At 38.7% G+C, this 16,266-nt stretch overlaps 1 protein-coding gene across 4 annotated transcripts in view; it reads right to left on the reverse strand.

Moving 5' to 3' along the window:
• LOC120523818 (telomerase protein component 1-like) overlaps positions 1–16,266 on the reverse strand; it is a 157,013-nt gene that overhangs the window by 88,973 nt on the left and 51,774 nt on the right. For all 4 annotated transcript variants that reach the window (XM_039745470.1, XM_039745451.1, XM_039745460.1 and 1 more), the window contains exons 14-15: positions 9,301–9,453; positions 6,283–6,354 (exon numbers count right to left, since the gene is read on the reverse strand). In XM_039745470.1, coding sequence (XP_039601404.1) covers positions 6,283–6,354; positions 9,301–9,453 — 225 coding nt within the window. The remainder of the gene's footprint in view (positions 1–6,282; positions 6,355–9,300; positions 9,454–16,266) is intronic.

The following is a 16,266-nucleotide window of genomic DNA, read 5'->3' on the forward strand; positions in this document are numbered from 1 at the left end:
CAGTCCACACCTTGAACCTGTCCCAGTCATTCAATACATAAGACACAATGTTCCTCCGGATATCAAGAGTGAGCCTGATATGGCCATGCAATATATAACACAGAGAATGGAAAAGGCAGGTGCCATCTCTGGGCATGGAAACCACTCAGTAAGTGACAGTTCTTTGATCGATGGTGATCACCTCGATAGACATGTTAAAGGGTTACGGTTGGAACGATAAATGAAATAGGTACCTGAACAATGTAAAGTAAGTCTAAAATACCTACACAATAACTATAATCGTAATAAATGAACAATAAAACAGCGGAGAAGCCGTGGGATTAAATAAAAAGGCTGCAGTTATCAGCAGGGAGACGTGAATCCCGTGGCGAAGCAAGGAAGAGAATGAAGAGACCGGAGCGACGGACGGCCTTATATAGGCAGCCAGCCAACAACGTGGGAGGTGTTGGGATGGGGGACCCAACACCACCTCACACGGCAACCGAGCTGCAGGCTATGGACGTATATATGTACGCAAGTAGGATTCAGTTAGCGTTGGGAACCCGCGTACCAAATTTCTTGAAGATAGGCCCATAAGTAACAAAGACCATTGGAAAGTTCAATATGGCGGCTGACAGCGGTGTCATACCACCGAAATAAGTACGTACATTGCTTTCGGTTAGCGCAGGGAAGCCACCTACCAAATTTCATGAAGATGGGGCCATAAATAAGCAAGTTCACGACCTCACGGCTTTACTAGTCTGTTGTGAAGCGGGCGTTTGATTTAAAATATATAGCAAAATACCCGCACTTCGCAGCGGAGAAGTAGTGTGTCTGAGACATCACACACTGCATGCATGGGTTCACCCTTCCCAGTCCTGCAAAGTCAGTTCACATGAGCTGCTCGGAGTACATGCATCGAAGGTTCTCTGCTATCTTGTGCGATGTTCACAGCTTTATTTAATGTTAGCTAAGACCCCGGCACTTAAAAGTTTCTCTCGCAGTTTCGCTGAGTTTGTGCCAAACACGACCCTGACCATCTCATCTTCGTCTGAATATTTAGCGGCAGAATGTTTCTATTGGATTGCCGCTGACGGACGGCCTTATATGGGCAGATACTCAATTACATGGGAGGCGTGACGATGAGGGACGCAACTCCGCCCCACATGGCGACCGAGCTGCAGGCTATGGCCAGTATATATGTACATAAGTAGGTTCCAGTTATGACCGTTACGCGTAGAATTTCGAAATGAAAACTGCCTAACTTTTGTAATTAAGCTGTAAGGTATGAGCCTGCCAAATTTCAGCCTTCTACCTAAACGGGAAGTTGCAGAATTAGTGATGAATGAGTGAGGGCTTTGCCTTATATTAGTATACTAGCAGAATACCCGCGCTTCGCAGCGGAGAAGTAGTGTGTTAAAGAAGTTATGAAAAAGAAAAGGAAAAATTTTAAAAATAACGTAACATGATTGTTAATGTAATTGTTTTGTCATTGATATGAGTGTTGTTCTCATATCTATATCTATCTATATATATATATATATCTATATATATATCTATATATATCAAAATACCCGCTTGGCAGCGGAGAAGTAAAAAGAAAAGGAAACATTTTAATAATAACGTAATATGATTGACAATGTAATTGTTTTGTCATTGTCATGAGTGTTGCTGGCATATATATATATATATATATATATATATATATATATATATATATATATATATATATATATATATATATATATATATATATATATATATATATATATATATATATATATATATATATACACACACACATATACTATGGGGTGCCAAACAGGCAAATACATTGATTTTGTGAATATATAAAGTCGGCGTCAGAATATATATAAAGTCAAAACTTGAATATATAAAGTCATTCCTGAATATATAAAGTCAAAACTTGAATATATAAAGTCACTGTCGGAATATAAAAAGTCAAAACTTGAATATATAAAGTCATCGCTGGAATATATAAAGTGAAAACTTGAATATATAAAGTCAGCGTCAGAATAAATAAAGTCAAACTTGTTTCTGAATATATAAAGTAATCGCTGGAATATATAAAGTCAAAACCTGAATATACACACATGGACAAATTTGTTGGTACCCTTCAGTCAATGAAAGAAAAACTCAAAATGGTCACAGAAATAACTTTAATCTGACAAAAGTAATAATAAATAAAAATTCTATGAAATTTAACCAATGAAAGTCAGACATTGATTTTCAACCATGCTTCAACAGAATTATTTAAAAAATAAACTCATGAAACAGGCCTGGACAAAAATGATGGTACCCCTAACTTAATATTTTGTTGCACAACCTTTTGAGGCAATCACTGCAATCAAACGATTCCTGTAACTGTCAATGAGACTTCTGCACTTCTCAGCAGGTATTTTGGCTCACTCCTCATGAGCAAACTGCTCCAGTTGTCTCAGGTTTGAAGGGTGCCTTTTCCAGATGGCATGTTTCAGCTCTTTCCAAAGATGCTCAATAGGATTGAGGTCAGGGCTCATAGAAGGCCACTTTAGAATAGTCCAATGTTTTCCTCTTAGCCATTCTTGGGTGTTTTTAGCTGTGTGTTTTGGGTCATTGTCCTGTTGCAAGACCCATGACCTGCGACTGAGACCAAGCTTTCTGACACTGGTCAGCACATTTTTCTCTAGAATCCCTTGATAGTCTTGAGATTTCATTGTACCCTGCACAGATTCAAGACACCCTGTGCCAGATGCAGCAAAGCAGCCCCAGAACATAACAGAGCCTCCTCCATGTTTCACAGAAGGGACAGTGTTCTTTTCTTGATATGCTTCATTTTTCTGTCTGTGAACATAGAGCTGATGTGCCTTGGACATTCTCCCAGAATCTTTGTGGCTTGTCCACATGTAGTTTGGCAAATTCCAGTCTGCCTTTTTTATGATTTGTTTTCAACAATGGTGTCCTCCTTGGTCGTCTCCCATGAAGTCCACTTTGGCTCAAACAACGTCGGATGGTGCGATCTGACACTGATGTTCCTTGAGCTTGAAGTTCACCTTGGATCTCTTTAGAAGTTTTTCTGGGCTCTTTTGTTACCATTTGTATTATCCGTCTCTTTGATTTGTCATCAATTTTCCTCCTGCGCCACGTCCAGGAGGTTGGCTACAGTCCCATGGATCTTAAATTTCTGAATAATATGTGCAACTGTAGTCACAGGAACATCAAGCTGCTTCGAGATGGTCTTATAGCCTTTACCTTTGACATGCTTGTCTATAATTTTCTTTCTAATCTCCTGAGACATCTCTTTCCTTCGCTTCCTCTGGTCCATGTTGAGTGTGGTACACACCATGTCACCAAACAACACAGTGACTACCTGGAGCCCTATATATAGGTCCACTGACTGAGTACAAGATTGTAGACACCTGTGATGCTAATTAGTGGACACACCTTGGATTAACATGTCCCTTTGGTCACATTATTTTCAGTCTTTTCTAGGGGTACCATCATTTTTGTCCAGGCCTGTTTCATGAGTTTATTTTTTAAATAATTCTGTTGAAGCATGGTTGAAAATCAATGTCTGACTTTCATTGGTTAAATTTCATAGAATTTTTATTTATTATTACTTTTGTCAGATTAAAGTTATTTCTGTGACCATTTTGAGTTTTTCTTTCATTGACTGAAGGGTACCAACAATTTTGTCCACGTGTTTATAAAGTCAGCGTCGGAATTTATAAAGTCATTCCTGATTATATAAAGTCAACATCGGAGTATATAAACTCACTCCTGAATATATAAAGTGAAAGTCAAAATCTATTGATTGAAACGACTCTGAACTGAACTAAGTTAACAAAAACGTATTCAGAAAAATAATTTAAAAAAACACTGTTCGGTTAATGTTTTGAAAATGATGCATGTGCCCTGCCCAGGATTGGTTCCTGCCTTACGCCCATTGTTGGCTGGGATTGGCTCCAGCAGACCCCCATGACCCTGTGGTCGGATTCAACGGGTTGGGAAATGGATGGATATTCCAGCGCTGACTTTGTATATTCCGACACTGACTTTATATATTGAAGTTTTGACTTTATATATTCCAGCGCTTACTTTATATATTCAAGTTTTGACTTTATATATTCAGGAATGACTTTATATATAAAAGTTTTGACTTTATATAGTTAAATTTAGTCATCATTGTATAACTTTTTCTTTACCATAGAAATTTAAAGACTAAATTCAACTTCCATTCTTAACAAAGATATTTCTGGCGACTAAATAGAACCTACTTATATCCAAATTCGAGCTATTGAGCTGTCGCCTGCCTGCCTGCCTGAATAAGTCACCTCGCTCTTACTTTTTACCGCTCATTTAATCATGGCTAGTGGCGGAAAAATTATAAAATGGAAGGAGGATTACACTGAGTATGGCTTTACCAAAACAATTATTGATGGCGAATCGATTATTCATAAAGCTGTTTTTCTGTGTTAACCTCATATTTTTTCATACTTCTTCTCAAACCAAGGGGGTGCGAGAGTAAAATGAATCGGGAAGCGCTGATCAATGTAATTGGTGTACCAGGAAATCATGCATTGACAGAAGTTCCCCTTTGCTTGTATTGCAAAGTGTGATTAAATGTGTGATTTTTTAACATGTTGTGGAGCACATGCATTGAAGCTTCTCAGCTGTGCTTGTGTTAAGAAAAGGAAACATTTTAAAAATAACGTAACACGATTGTCAATGTAACCTTTTGTAAGTTGTGCCTGGAGGAATCAGTGTGGAGAAACTGTAGAGACAGCGTGTGTATTAACTTGTGGATTTTTCTGTGAGTATTTGGTGGCAGCGTCATAAAGTCGCTGCGTTATAGTGATGGGTCGTTCTTGAACGAATCTTTAATGTGACTCGGGAAGAACAAGTCGTCTTGTGGGAGTGATTCGTTCAGTCGCACATGTGCATTTGCACAACTTCCTATAGTTTCTGTATTTGAATTGATTCACCTGTCTCGAGTCATCGGGTTTTTCGAGTCGTTCATTCATCACGTGACAGCCCCATAAGCTTAACCAACTCAGTCTGAGCCGGAAACAGAATTGATTAGTTCATCGCTCGAGTCTTCGGGTTTGAGTCGTTCGATCATTACGTGACAGCCCCATAAGCTTAACCTATGCAGTCTGAGCCGGAAAGAGAATAGAACGAATTGACTCTAAAAAAGATTCATTCATTTTGCTGAAGGAGACTCAAAGGTCCGAGTTGGTAAAATGATCCAAACTTCCCATCACTACTGCGTTAACTGCGGAGCTCAGCTCAGAGCGAAATGAGGTGAATGGGAAGGGAGATGATGACTTGACTTCCCCACCCGCCTTAACTGTCAATCCCACACAAACATAGTCTCTCGGAATTTGCATAAGCACAGTCCTTCACCTACAATTTTAACTTAGTTAAAAGTGATCAAAACTCTCGTTTATATCCTGTGTCCTCTCATTAAACTTGTATCCCGCATTACCCGTGGGCATGACAATCGCCAGTGGCAGCCTGTCTATGAACTTAATTTAAACTTTAGGTTTACACCGTGCTTTGTTTCCGAAGTAGCATCACTCATGAATATGGTTGTATATGTCACTCGCTTGCTTCTTATTGTTTCTCTGCCTTCTCAATTATATAATGCATGTTTTCTTCAGCGCTTTTTGGAGCTCTTCCTGGTTTTCTACGCACTGCGCTGACAGTCAGTTGCATGATGATGTTATATGAAACTCCGCCCCCCACGGCTTTCGAGCTCAACTTCATTACAGTAAATGGAGAAAAATAGCTTCCAGTTATGACCATTATGCGTAGAATTTCGAAATGAAACCTGCCCAACTTTTGTAAGGAAGCTGTAAGGAATGAGCCTGCCAAATTTCAGCCTTCTACCTACACGGGAACTTGGAGAATTAGTGATGAGTCAGTCAGTCAGTGAGGGCTTTGCCTTTTATTAGTGTATATATATATATATATATATATATATATATAGAGGGAGAGAGAGGCTATGTACTTCATTACACACAATTTATATAAAAGGCACTATACATCTGGAAGAGAGTAATTTAATTCCATATGCTAATGGAATGTCTTGGCCTTTTATCACGTATGACATTTCAACACATTTTATAATAACAAACTATAAAAGTTTAAAAGTCTATATTTAAGTTTAAGTTTCCAGTTCCATAAATGGAAAGAAGGATACTTTCATATTGCTCCAAAAGGAGTACAATTAAGAAATAAACTATAGTTCAAATTACACATTTAATTATTTAGTGATTAGATAAACTAACATCTTCTTACCTTTACACCTTGAGCTATTAGATCAAAGAATAAATCTGAAGTTCTCACTTTTTCTTGTGACTCTGGAAAAGACTATGTAAACATTCAATAACTATTAAAGTAGAAAATGATGATATTAAAGGAAAAAAAATATTATACAATGAGTTTACAACAGCCATTGCTGTATAGAGTGTAATACAATATTCTGCACATCTTTGAATGTATGGAAATCATTATAAGGACATTAAAGTTAATATTCTGTTTGACCAAAATGTCTTACTTGATTATTAGAATAGTGGGAAACATGGAAACCTTTACACAGGGATCAGTGAAAAACAATCAATGTTTTAAGGAATATATATTTTGGTAAACTTAACATAAACAATAATAATCTTTGTAATGGAACATGAAAAAAAAAATCCAGAGTTGCTGCAGGAATTGCCAACTGCATTATTAGTAATAGGGTCATGTCTGTTCAATAAAAAAAGCAGTGTGCATTTAAGCCATGCTAGAACTGACCTATTTGCAGATGTGTGTAATGGAGAAGGTGGACCGATAGCTTGAATACTTACTTATTACCTTACTCTTATTCTATGTTAATTAATGTTGACTTATTTTATTTTCTTACTGTGTCTTTTATTTTTCTTTTCTTCATTATGTAAAGCACTTTGAGCTACATTTTTTGTATGAAAATGTGCTATATAAATAAATGTTGTTATTGTTGTTATTACTAGGAGGAGTTAAACTACTTTTTTCCTGCATCTAAACAACAAAAACAGGACTCTCATGACCAGTTTTGGAGAAAGGATGAAGCATGAAATAGGCTGGCACTCTTTAAATATGAACGGCAAACTTGGATGTGATTTAAACAGGCCCCAGTTGGTGCTTTCAATATTTTAATTTAGGGTCTATCAAAATAGAACATTGTTATGAACTTCAAAAAAATACATTCAAAAAGGTACCACTCCTCATAAGTGTGGCTGCTTCTACTGTCCACAAGACAAAATTATTTAAGTTACAGCAGGGAGTAGATTTGGTGAAGGTGGATGACTTTAAATACTTGTGATTAACATTTCAGAGAAACGGGGGTACCGGAAGAGAGGTAAAAAAAAGATTGCAGGCAGGGTGGAATGGGTGGAGAAAAGTGTCAGGAGTGATTTGTGACAGACGGTATCAGCAAGAGTGAAAGGGAAGGTCTACAGGACGGTAGTGAGACCAGCTAAGGTATATGGTCTGGAGACGGTGGCACTGACCAGAAAGCAGGAGGTGGCAGAGATAAAGATGTTAAGATTTGCATTGGGTGTGATGAGGACATGATTTGGAATGAGTACATTAGAGGGTCAGCTCAAGTTGGAAGGCTAGGAGACAAAGTCAGAGAAGCGAGATTGCGTTGGTTTGGACATGTGCAGAGGAGAGATGCTGGGTATATTGGGAAAAGGATGTTAACAACAGAGCTGCCAGGCAAGAGGAAAAGGAAGGCCTAATAGAAGGTTTATGGATGTGGTGAGAGAGGACATGCAGGTGGTGGGTGTAAAAGAGCAAGACGCAGAAGACAGGACGATATGAAAGAAGATCATCCACTGTGGCAACCCCTAACAGAAGCAGTCGAAAGAAGAAGAAGGAGGCAGATCACAAAAACACCTGGGTGGTAAGAGAGTACCATGCATATGCTTGAGGAGGTACAAACGATGCACACTTTAACCACTTATTATGGTATGACAACTTTTTGTGGCTTTTCACTCATTTTCTGAAAAGCATTAGTGACCTTGTATGGTGTAAATAAAATAAAAACAATACATTTTGAAATACCAGCAATCTTTCTGATGAGGCTATATTCCATCGGTATTAATCTGACACCATATTGCAGTAGATAAAAACTGTAAATGATATATACCTCTCAATATATGTAATTTACAAGTGAAATTTGAGTTTTATTGTTCTAAATGACTAATTAATATTAATAACAAATCTGTTAATTGTTATACTGGAATATCTAAAAAGTCTCCAAGAGACAAATATAGATAACTATGCTAACTATAAAGAGATGCACTGCTATTAGTTTTCGATTAATACAGGGTGGCGTAGGGAAACAGGAAATTTTCGATTGATGTTCAATGCACGAATAAACACATTACAAAATACATTTAATGATGAATGTATTGTACAGGATATGCAATTAATGATGGTAATCAATATTCATATCATGTTTTGAAGAAAACATCATGAAGTTGTTTGTCCATTTCTCTGTACTCATTCTGACAGCCTGTTGTGGCAATTCTGCATTGCTTGATGTAACATGTAAAGAGGAATGCCAATGATTTCCTCTTCAATCCTCCTTTTCAGTTCAGCAATGGTTGCAGGATGTGTGTTCTCACAGGAAAAAAAATTACAAACAGTGATATTTGGGGATCTTGGAGGCCATGCGGCAAGGACTCCTCACAATGGCAGCTCAAAAAGCCTCAATATTCTCTGGTGTGCGGGCCATTTGAACACTACCTGAGGACTTCTTTTTTAAGGCTGAACCAGTTTCTTTGAAATTACACACCCATGTTATAATTGCATGAGCAGAGGGGACACGATCATGATGCCGAAATTCCCTTTGTGCAGCAGTCACACTATCACCATTCTTATAAAAAGGCTTTCACAGCAAACGCTCCCCACTCCACTGCTCCATTGTAACTAATGGCAAGGGGTTCTAAATGAGGTTGCATTGGTCCCAACCAACTGCTGACGACCCAGGGTCGCCAACACCAAGTCCCAAAATTTCCCATTTACCTGCACGACCTTGTATAATGGACTAACAAAAATAACCTAATGTCAATAAAATGAATACAGATGTCCTAGAAATATAAGGAAGAGTCTGACATATTCTTCATAATGGTTTACAATTTTTTCCCTTCAACTCTACATTTTCTGCACAATTCCTTTGTAAGGATTCAGAAGCCTTTCTGTTCATACATTTAGTAAATAAAAAACAATTGCAGATCTGATCAGCTACATCTATCTAACTTAAAAGAATCAACATTGTCAATTGCTCACCTCCCACTGTTGCAGTACGTATTCCATATTTCCCAGTACAATTCCCTCATGCAGCTTTAATTCTTGACAATTGTTATCATCAATAATAAAGAGTTTTACATTCTCACTAGCACTCGCCAGCATTAGTGCTAACAACATGGCAACATGCTTGACCTAAAATAAGAGAAAATAATATTAAGAATAGTTTTCTATTACTTCATCAAACCAAAAACATTGAAAAAAATCATATGCTTGAATACAGTATGTTACACTATTTTGAACAACTAAACACTTGTACCAGCCAACATTTTTTTTAAATACAAGAATGGAATAATCAATTTGATGAATGCAGACCATTGACTTAATAATCAGATAACAAAATCCTTCTGACCCTCTGACCTTCTACAAACTTTAATGGTTTAAGGATTTATCTACCCAACAGGACTACTGGCCCATTTGTTGACAATGCATCACAAGCACCGAACAGGTATCTGCATTACCTCTTAAATCCTTTCTCCTTTCCTAATTGCCCTGGCTGTAGTACCTTATAACCTATTAAGTCTTTGCCCCAGCTCACTTCCCAACTACAACCACAGTAAGCTACTAATAGGGGGAGGCCTTTTAAACCTATTCTGGTGTTGCTATTGGGACAATTGCCAAGCCTACGTCCAGGATCGCTGAAAGTTTTGGGACCACCTCCTCAGATCATTTTCTAGTACCCTCATGTATTCCTGCATTCCTGAGCTTGAATATGCTGGTAATGACAGAAGCACTGCCATAGAACTTTAGTGGCACATGTACTACCTGTCCTTCATAATAAGCAACAAGACCCCACTGTGAGCTCCACTCTCCTAATATAGGCTTTACTAGGCCATAAATACAGCCACATCTCTGATCTTCTGCTTCTGAAATTTCATTGCCAATCAATCCCCCACCCCACCCCAATATTATAAAATTGTAAAGCACAAACACTTAGGAGTGAGTCCTTTTCAAGGAGTCTGAGAAGGTAAGCAGTTCCATTCCAAGCCGTTTTATTTAATGATTTTATTTAAATAATGTACAATAAATCAAATACAATTTGCAGAATTTAAACAACTTCAAAGTCTAACGAAGCATGAATTTAACTTCCACTTGGGAAAAAGAGAGGAGAACTAACAGCATAGGAAAAAAAAGGGGGGAAAACATCCTTTTCCTCCTAAATTAATGTTATTCTGATTTTTTTAATTAGGTCTTGTCATGTTTAAAAAAGTTTTGGACAGATCATCTAAGCAAGAATTTGACTCTTCCAATTTCAAACAGCATAGAATGTCAGTTACCCACTTGCTTATAGGAGGTGGGTTGGGATTCTTCAAGTTAAGCAGGATAAGTCTACATGCTAGTAGTGTTGTGTCTAAAATGACAATTAATTTGTCCTCCTCCACTTTAAGCCTATTTGGAAGTACACCAAATACAGACACTAATGAATTAGGAGTGATTATGACATCAAGGCTGTCTGATAAGTATTTAAAGATTTTTGTCCAAAAAGATGTTAATTTGGTACACTCCCAAAATATGTGGTCTACTAAGGCTGGAGATAAACTGCAATGATTGCAGGGATGATCTTGCACTGGATACATTTTGGACCATTTTAAATAAAATAAGCGTTATCAATGAAAATGTTTAAGCTGAATTCTTAAGAGCTTTGAACATATAGAGCTAGAGTGTATTTCAACATATAGCTGATTTCCATTCCTTTTATGACATGTTAATTGAAAAGTCCTTTTCCCATTGTACCCTACGTAGATTGAAGGGATTATTCTTTGAGATGTTTTTATATACTGTATTGTTGAGATGCAGTCTGAGTCATCAAATTAAAAAGATTATTGAGCTTGTAGCCTGTGATTATTTAGTACACACTCTCCCTGAAAATCTGCCTCGTCCTGCTCGATGCCTCTCATGGACCAATATGGAAGAGCTTGTTGTAGTTATCAAGAGACACCCCATAGCTATCCTGCATGAGAAACTGGATGATTTCCCAAAAGCACAACCTCCCCATCAACAAAAACCCAAGACAGAGAAGAAGGAATACAAGTTAGAAGCTTGAAAAAAGGAACCCACACTATGCTCACCACTTTGTTATAGGTGTGGAGAGATCTGGCATATTGGGCCTATTGTTAACAGTTTGAGGAGCCGATGGACTGTGGATGGACACTTGTACGAAGGTACTGTATGGTGTTGGTCACTAATCCTCTCTTACTTTACAGACATTGCAGTGATTAACAGATGCTCCCAGTTAGCATTGATGGATTCCAGCAACAACACTACCGCTGTTGTATTCACCGAGGGGTACATTGATATCGGACCTCTATGTGTTCCATCGTATGTTCCATCTATGTGTTTCACCTGAATCCAGAGTGGCAGTTCTGCCTACACCACCCTATCCAGTGATACTAGGAAGGGCTTAGGCTGGCAATAAAAACAGCAAATGTACACAGCATTCTGAAATATAGTGTAGCCTGATGGTACAGGAAGGTAATTTGACTGAAAGTGAATTCATGCTATGCAAGAGAGAAGTAAAAGGCATAGCTACCAAGTGTGGCAATGCTGATTCTGAGTGTGTTAGGACGCTGCAACTTCTATGTTGTTAGGAGAGACAGTCGTGGAGCCAGGTTCACAACACATAGTCACGACTGACTTGGCGTCTCTGCAGCTTCAGTATAGCTATTGCCCATTTCATAGAAGTGTAAGCAATGGAACGATGATTCACTGATGTTCAACCATAACACTGCAACTTCAATAAAAGGCCAAACAACCCCAGATTCCACACTATCCAGCCTGCCTTTTGTATCGTACAATGATTTCTTATACAAGGTAGTGGAGCACCAAAGTAAGTATGCCACCAACTTCTGATTCCCCACCGATTTAGATGGGAAATATGTGAGCTGTCTCAAGCACATCTTTAAGGCATACATTTAGACATAGAAAAAACTCTTGAACAAATAAAATTACGCTTTATTGGTCTGGGATAAATACAGATGTATAGCAATTTTGTACATCATGCCCTGATTGTCAACTTTGCCAAATTCCACAGACAAAGCATGCTCTGGTAGTACCTTTGCCCATTACAGAGATTCCATTTGAGTGGACTTGAGTGGATATCATAGGTCTGCTTGAACCTTCTGCTCTTGGGCACAAGTACATGTTGGTGCTTGTGGATTACGCTACCTGTTATCCATTGGACATTCCCATGAGACTGGCTATTTCAAAAAATACCACCTGGGAACTTGTAGGTATTTTTATACAAGTGGGAATCTCTAAAGAGATCCTCATGGACTAAGAAACTCCTTTTACCTTGGCTATAGTCAGGAATGTTGCCAGATTGCTCAAACAAATTAATGTCTGTATATCATCCCCAGACAAACAAACAGATTGGTGGAGTGTTTTAACCAGATGCTAAAACAGATGCTGAAAAAGGTAGCATGAAAGAATAAAAAGACTGGGAGCAACTTTTCCTGTGCTTTGTGGAATTCTCGGTATTCTAAATGAAAGCTGGAAATCTGAAACTCAACCCAGTAAAAATGTAATTGAATATAAAGCAGAGTTGTGCAATAATTTTTTGAAAATATGGCCCTCAAGAAAGAACACCCTGAACATGCAGGGAGCCCAAGCCAGACACTATAACAGAGGGGCAGCCCTAAGGGAATTTCAACCGAAGGACAGGATAATGGTATTGATTCCAACTACCCATTCCAAATTGTTTGCTCATTGGCAGGGGCTATATGAAATTTGTGAACATCGCTGATTGGAAGATTATTTGGTTTATCAGTCCAATAAACGACCCAAGGAGATGGTCTACCATGTCAATCTTTCAAAACAGTGGTTGGTATGAGAGAAGCTTTCCTCTGACCATGGAATGGGTAGATACCTTATTTCACAAACGTAGGAATTAAATTTTGGTACAGAATTAAAGTCCTCTCAAAAGAAGCAGTAAGAATCGACCATCGCCTCCATTGGTTATGTTGTCAACACCAAAGCTGGTCTGACTTCTGCAATTTGAAAATGGCAGTATTTTATTCATACAGCAAAGACAGCCGAGCTGGAGATAAAATTAATGGCAGAGTTACTGGTCATGAAGAAAACTACAGTTCCTGGACTAGCGCTGCTTTCCCTAATCAATGTTTATTCTATGCCATGAGTGGACAACCTCCTTGAAGGGCTAGCAAAACCCCGCTATTTAACTACTCTTAATATAACAAAGGGTTAATGGAAGCATTCAGTATCCCTAGTGGACACTGGAAATACTGTGTGTTGCCTTTTGGGATGCACGGGAAACCGTTGACATTTGAACGTCTAGTGAACAAACTGCTACCCCTCCATACTGCCTATAGTGTCACCTATCTGGATGATGTAGTTGTCTGTTCCAATATCTGCAAAGAACATGTGAACCATGTTTTGGCAGGAGGAGGCCAACGGAGGAATTGTAAGGCATTTGTTTTTTCACACCACAAAACCTGTAGCACTTATCCTCTTATGCAACTGTGTAGCAGGGACTGCTGCTTCTTTTTCTGTTCTGATTAGATCTAGTTTTCCCTTTTCTCTAAGAAAGTAATGGATGTGCTTGCACGAAATCTTCAGTTTCTTGGCAATCTGTTGCCAAAGAAAACAACAAAAGATTGACATGATTCTTGAGAAAAGGAATTTAAGAATGCCAGTAACCTAAAAAGCATGGAACTTGTTTTACTGAACAGCATAAAAGGTTTCAGAAGTGCTAACACAATTACAAAAGTTTCTTTAATGACAAATTAGCATTTAAACACAATTAACTAAGGTTAGCTAACAGGGTTGACCATTAAGACACTAGAATAATGGCTGCTGAAAATGGGGCTTATGTTATATGTCAATAATAAAAATCTTTCATTTTAAGCATGTGCAATGTGTAGGATGTGTTTTTAAATTGATTTGATCACACATTGGTTAAAAAAAAAGAACTAATTTCTATCAAAAACATTTCTGGATGGTTCTAAACTTCTGAATACGAGAGAGACAGTGAGTGTGTGTGTGTATATTTATGAATGTATATGAATATATACAAATATCTATATACATATGCATACTGTGGAAACTAGGGGGCGTCCCCGAGAACCCAAACACGAAAGCACAAAATAGCCCTGTACTTCTGGTGCCAGGGCTTTACCTGTTGGAAGCACTTCTGGGCCACATGGAAGTCCCAAATAGTAGGGAGTGTAACTCCTTGCAGCACCTGCTAGCAGTACTCATGTACCCCAGTTTTGCTGCGCTACCAGACTACACTTCCCGGCACTCCTTGCGGGTGTCCGAATGGGTAACGTTATGCAAGGCTGAAGTCATTTAGTGTACGGGGGCAGGGGTACAATAAGTAGGAATTACTGCACTCCCCTGTCCTTCCATGTTATGGGCGAACTGGATTAACACTAGAATTACCAGAGCCTACGAAAAAACTTGTAATTCCCTCCCACCTTAAACTGCTTCTTAAATCCCTTCACACCTCTCCGCCAGCGCCCTTTGTCTTCTAAATGTGCTGATAAAGAGAAGCTAGGAGCAGCCGGCTATTCCATCCCCCCACCAATTTAGAACGTGCACGAACTTCTCTCAGCTCATGCCTTGATTGAGTATCTGGGAGTGAAGTGGAGTTTTAGAGTGGAAATAATAGATCGTTATTTGGAACACACAAATTTCATGTCTGTTCCGTTTCTACAGTAATCTGTGTCAACACATTGTTAAAACAGAAACGTTTTTTATATTCTAGTAGTAGATGACAAAATGTAGGCATAAACTATATAATGTATGAGCCTGAAGTCCAAATAGCAAAGAAACATTTTCACAAGAATAACACAATTGCGCTTTTATTCAAAAATATAACTGCAGAAACAAAAAGCCGCCTTAACATGCGACATTGACACCAGTTTCTTGTACCTGTCTCCGTGGTTCAATTGACTCAGCCCCCGCTTGGGAATCAAGGGGTCACGAGTTCGATTCTGCGCCCCTCCGTTTTGAGAAGTAAACTGCTCTTATTCTTACTGTTTTAGAATAAAAGCATACATTTGATTTCAGTCTGTAACAGCCGGTGCAATATATGATCCTTGTAAAGGTTAGCTTTTTTTTTTATTCACTTTTCATTCTCTCAGTCGCGTTCAGAATCAATCCATACAACCCCATCTGACACGGCTGTTTTCACTAAAGGCGCTATAGCTCTGCAGTGTACCACGATGCATACAAACGCCAAACAAAACACCCCCCCACCCGGGTTCTGACACACAAACGCTGGCGAAGCTGCCTTCTTCGTATCTCACCGTCACTTGATTTTCTTTTTATTCAGTTTTATTGAGTGTTCCTACCAGTCCTGCATGTTGCTGTATGATGTTTCTTTTGTACTCCAGGGCATGCAGAGGAAAGAATGGTAAAGACCAGTAACTTCGGTGCATGTCCTGGAGTACAAAAGAAACAGCATACAGCAACATGCGGGGACTGGCAGGAACACTCAATAAAACTGAATAAAAAGAAAATCAAGTGACGGTGAGATACGAAGAAGGCAGCTTCGCCAGCGTTTGTGTGTCAGAACCCGGGTGGGGGGGGTGTTTTGTTTGGCGTTAGTATGCATCGTGGTACACTGCAGAGCTATAGCGTCTTTAGTGAAAACAGCCGTGTCAGATGGGGTTGTATGGATTGATTCTGAACGCGACTGAGAGAATGAAAAGTGAATAAAAAAAAAGCTAACCTTTACAAGGATCATATATTGCACCGGCTGTTACAGACTGAAATCAAATGTATGCTTTTATTCTAAAACAGTAAGAATAAGAGCAGTTTACTTCTCAAAACGGAGGGGCGCAGGATCGAACTCATGACCCCTTGATTCCCAAGCGGGGGCTGAGTCTATTGAATCACGGAGACAGTTACAATAAACTGGTGTCAATGTCGCATGTTAAGGCGGCTTTTTGTTTCTGCAGTTAAATTTTTGAATGAAAGCGCAAT

The sequence above is a fragment of the Polypterus senegalus genome, chromosome 1 (assembly GCF_016835505.1).
Source record: "Polypterus senegalus isolate Bchr_013 chromosome 1, ASM1683550v1, whole genome shotgun sequence".
NCBI classification, from domain to species: domain Eukaryota; kingdom Metazoa; phylum Chordata; class Cladistia; order Polypteriformes; family Polypteridae; genus Polypterus; species Polypterus senegalus.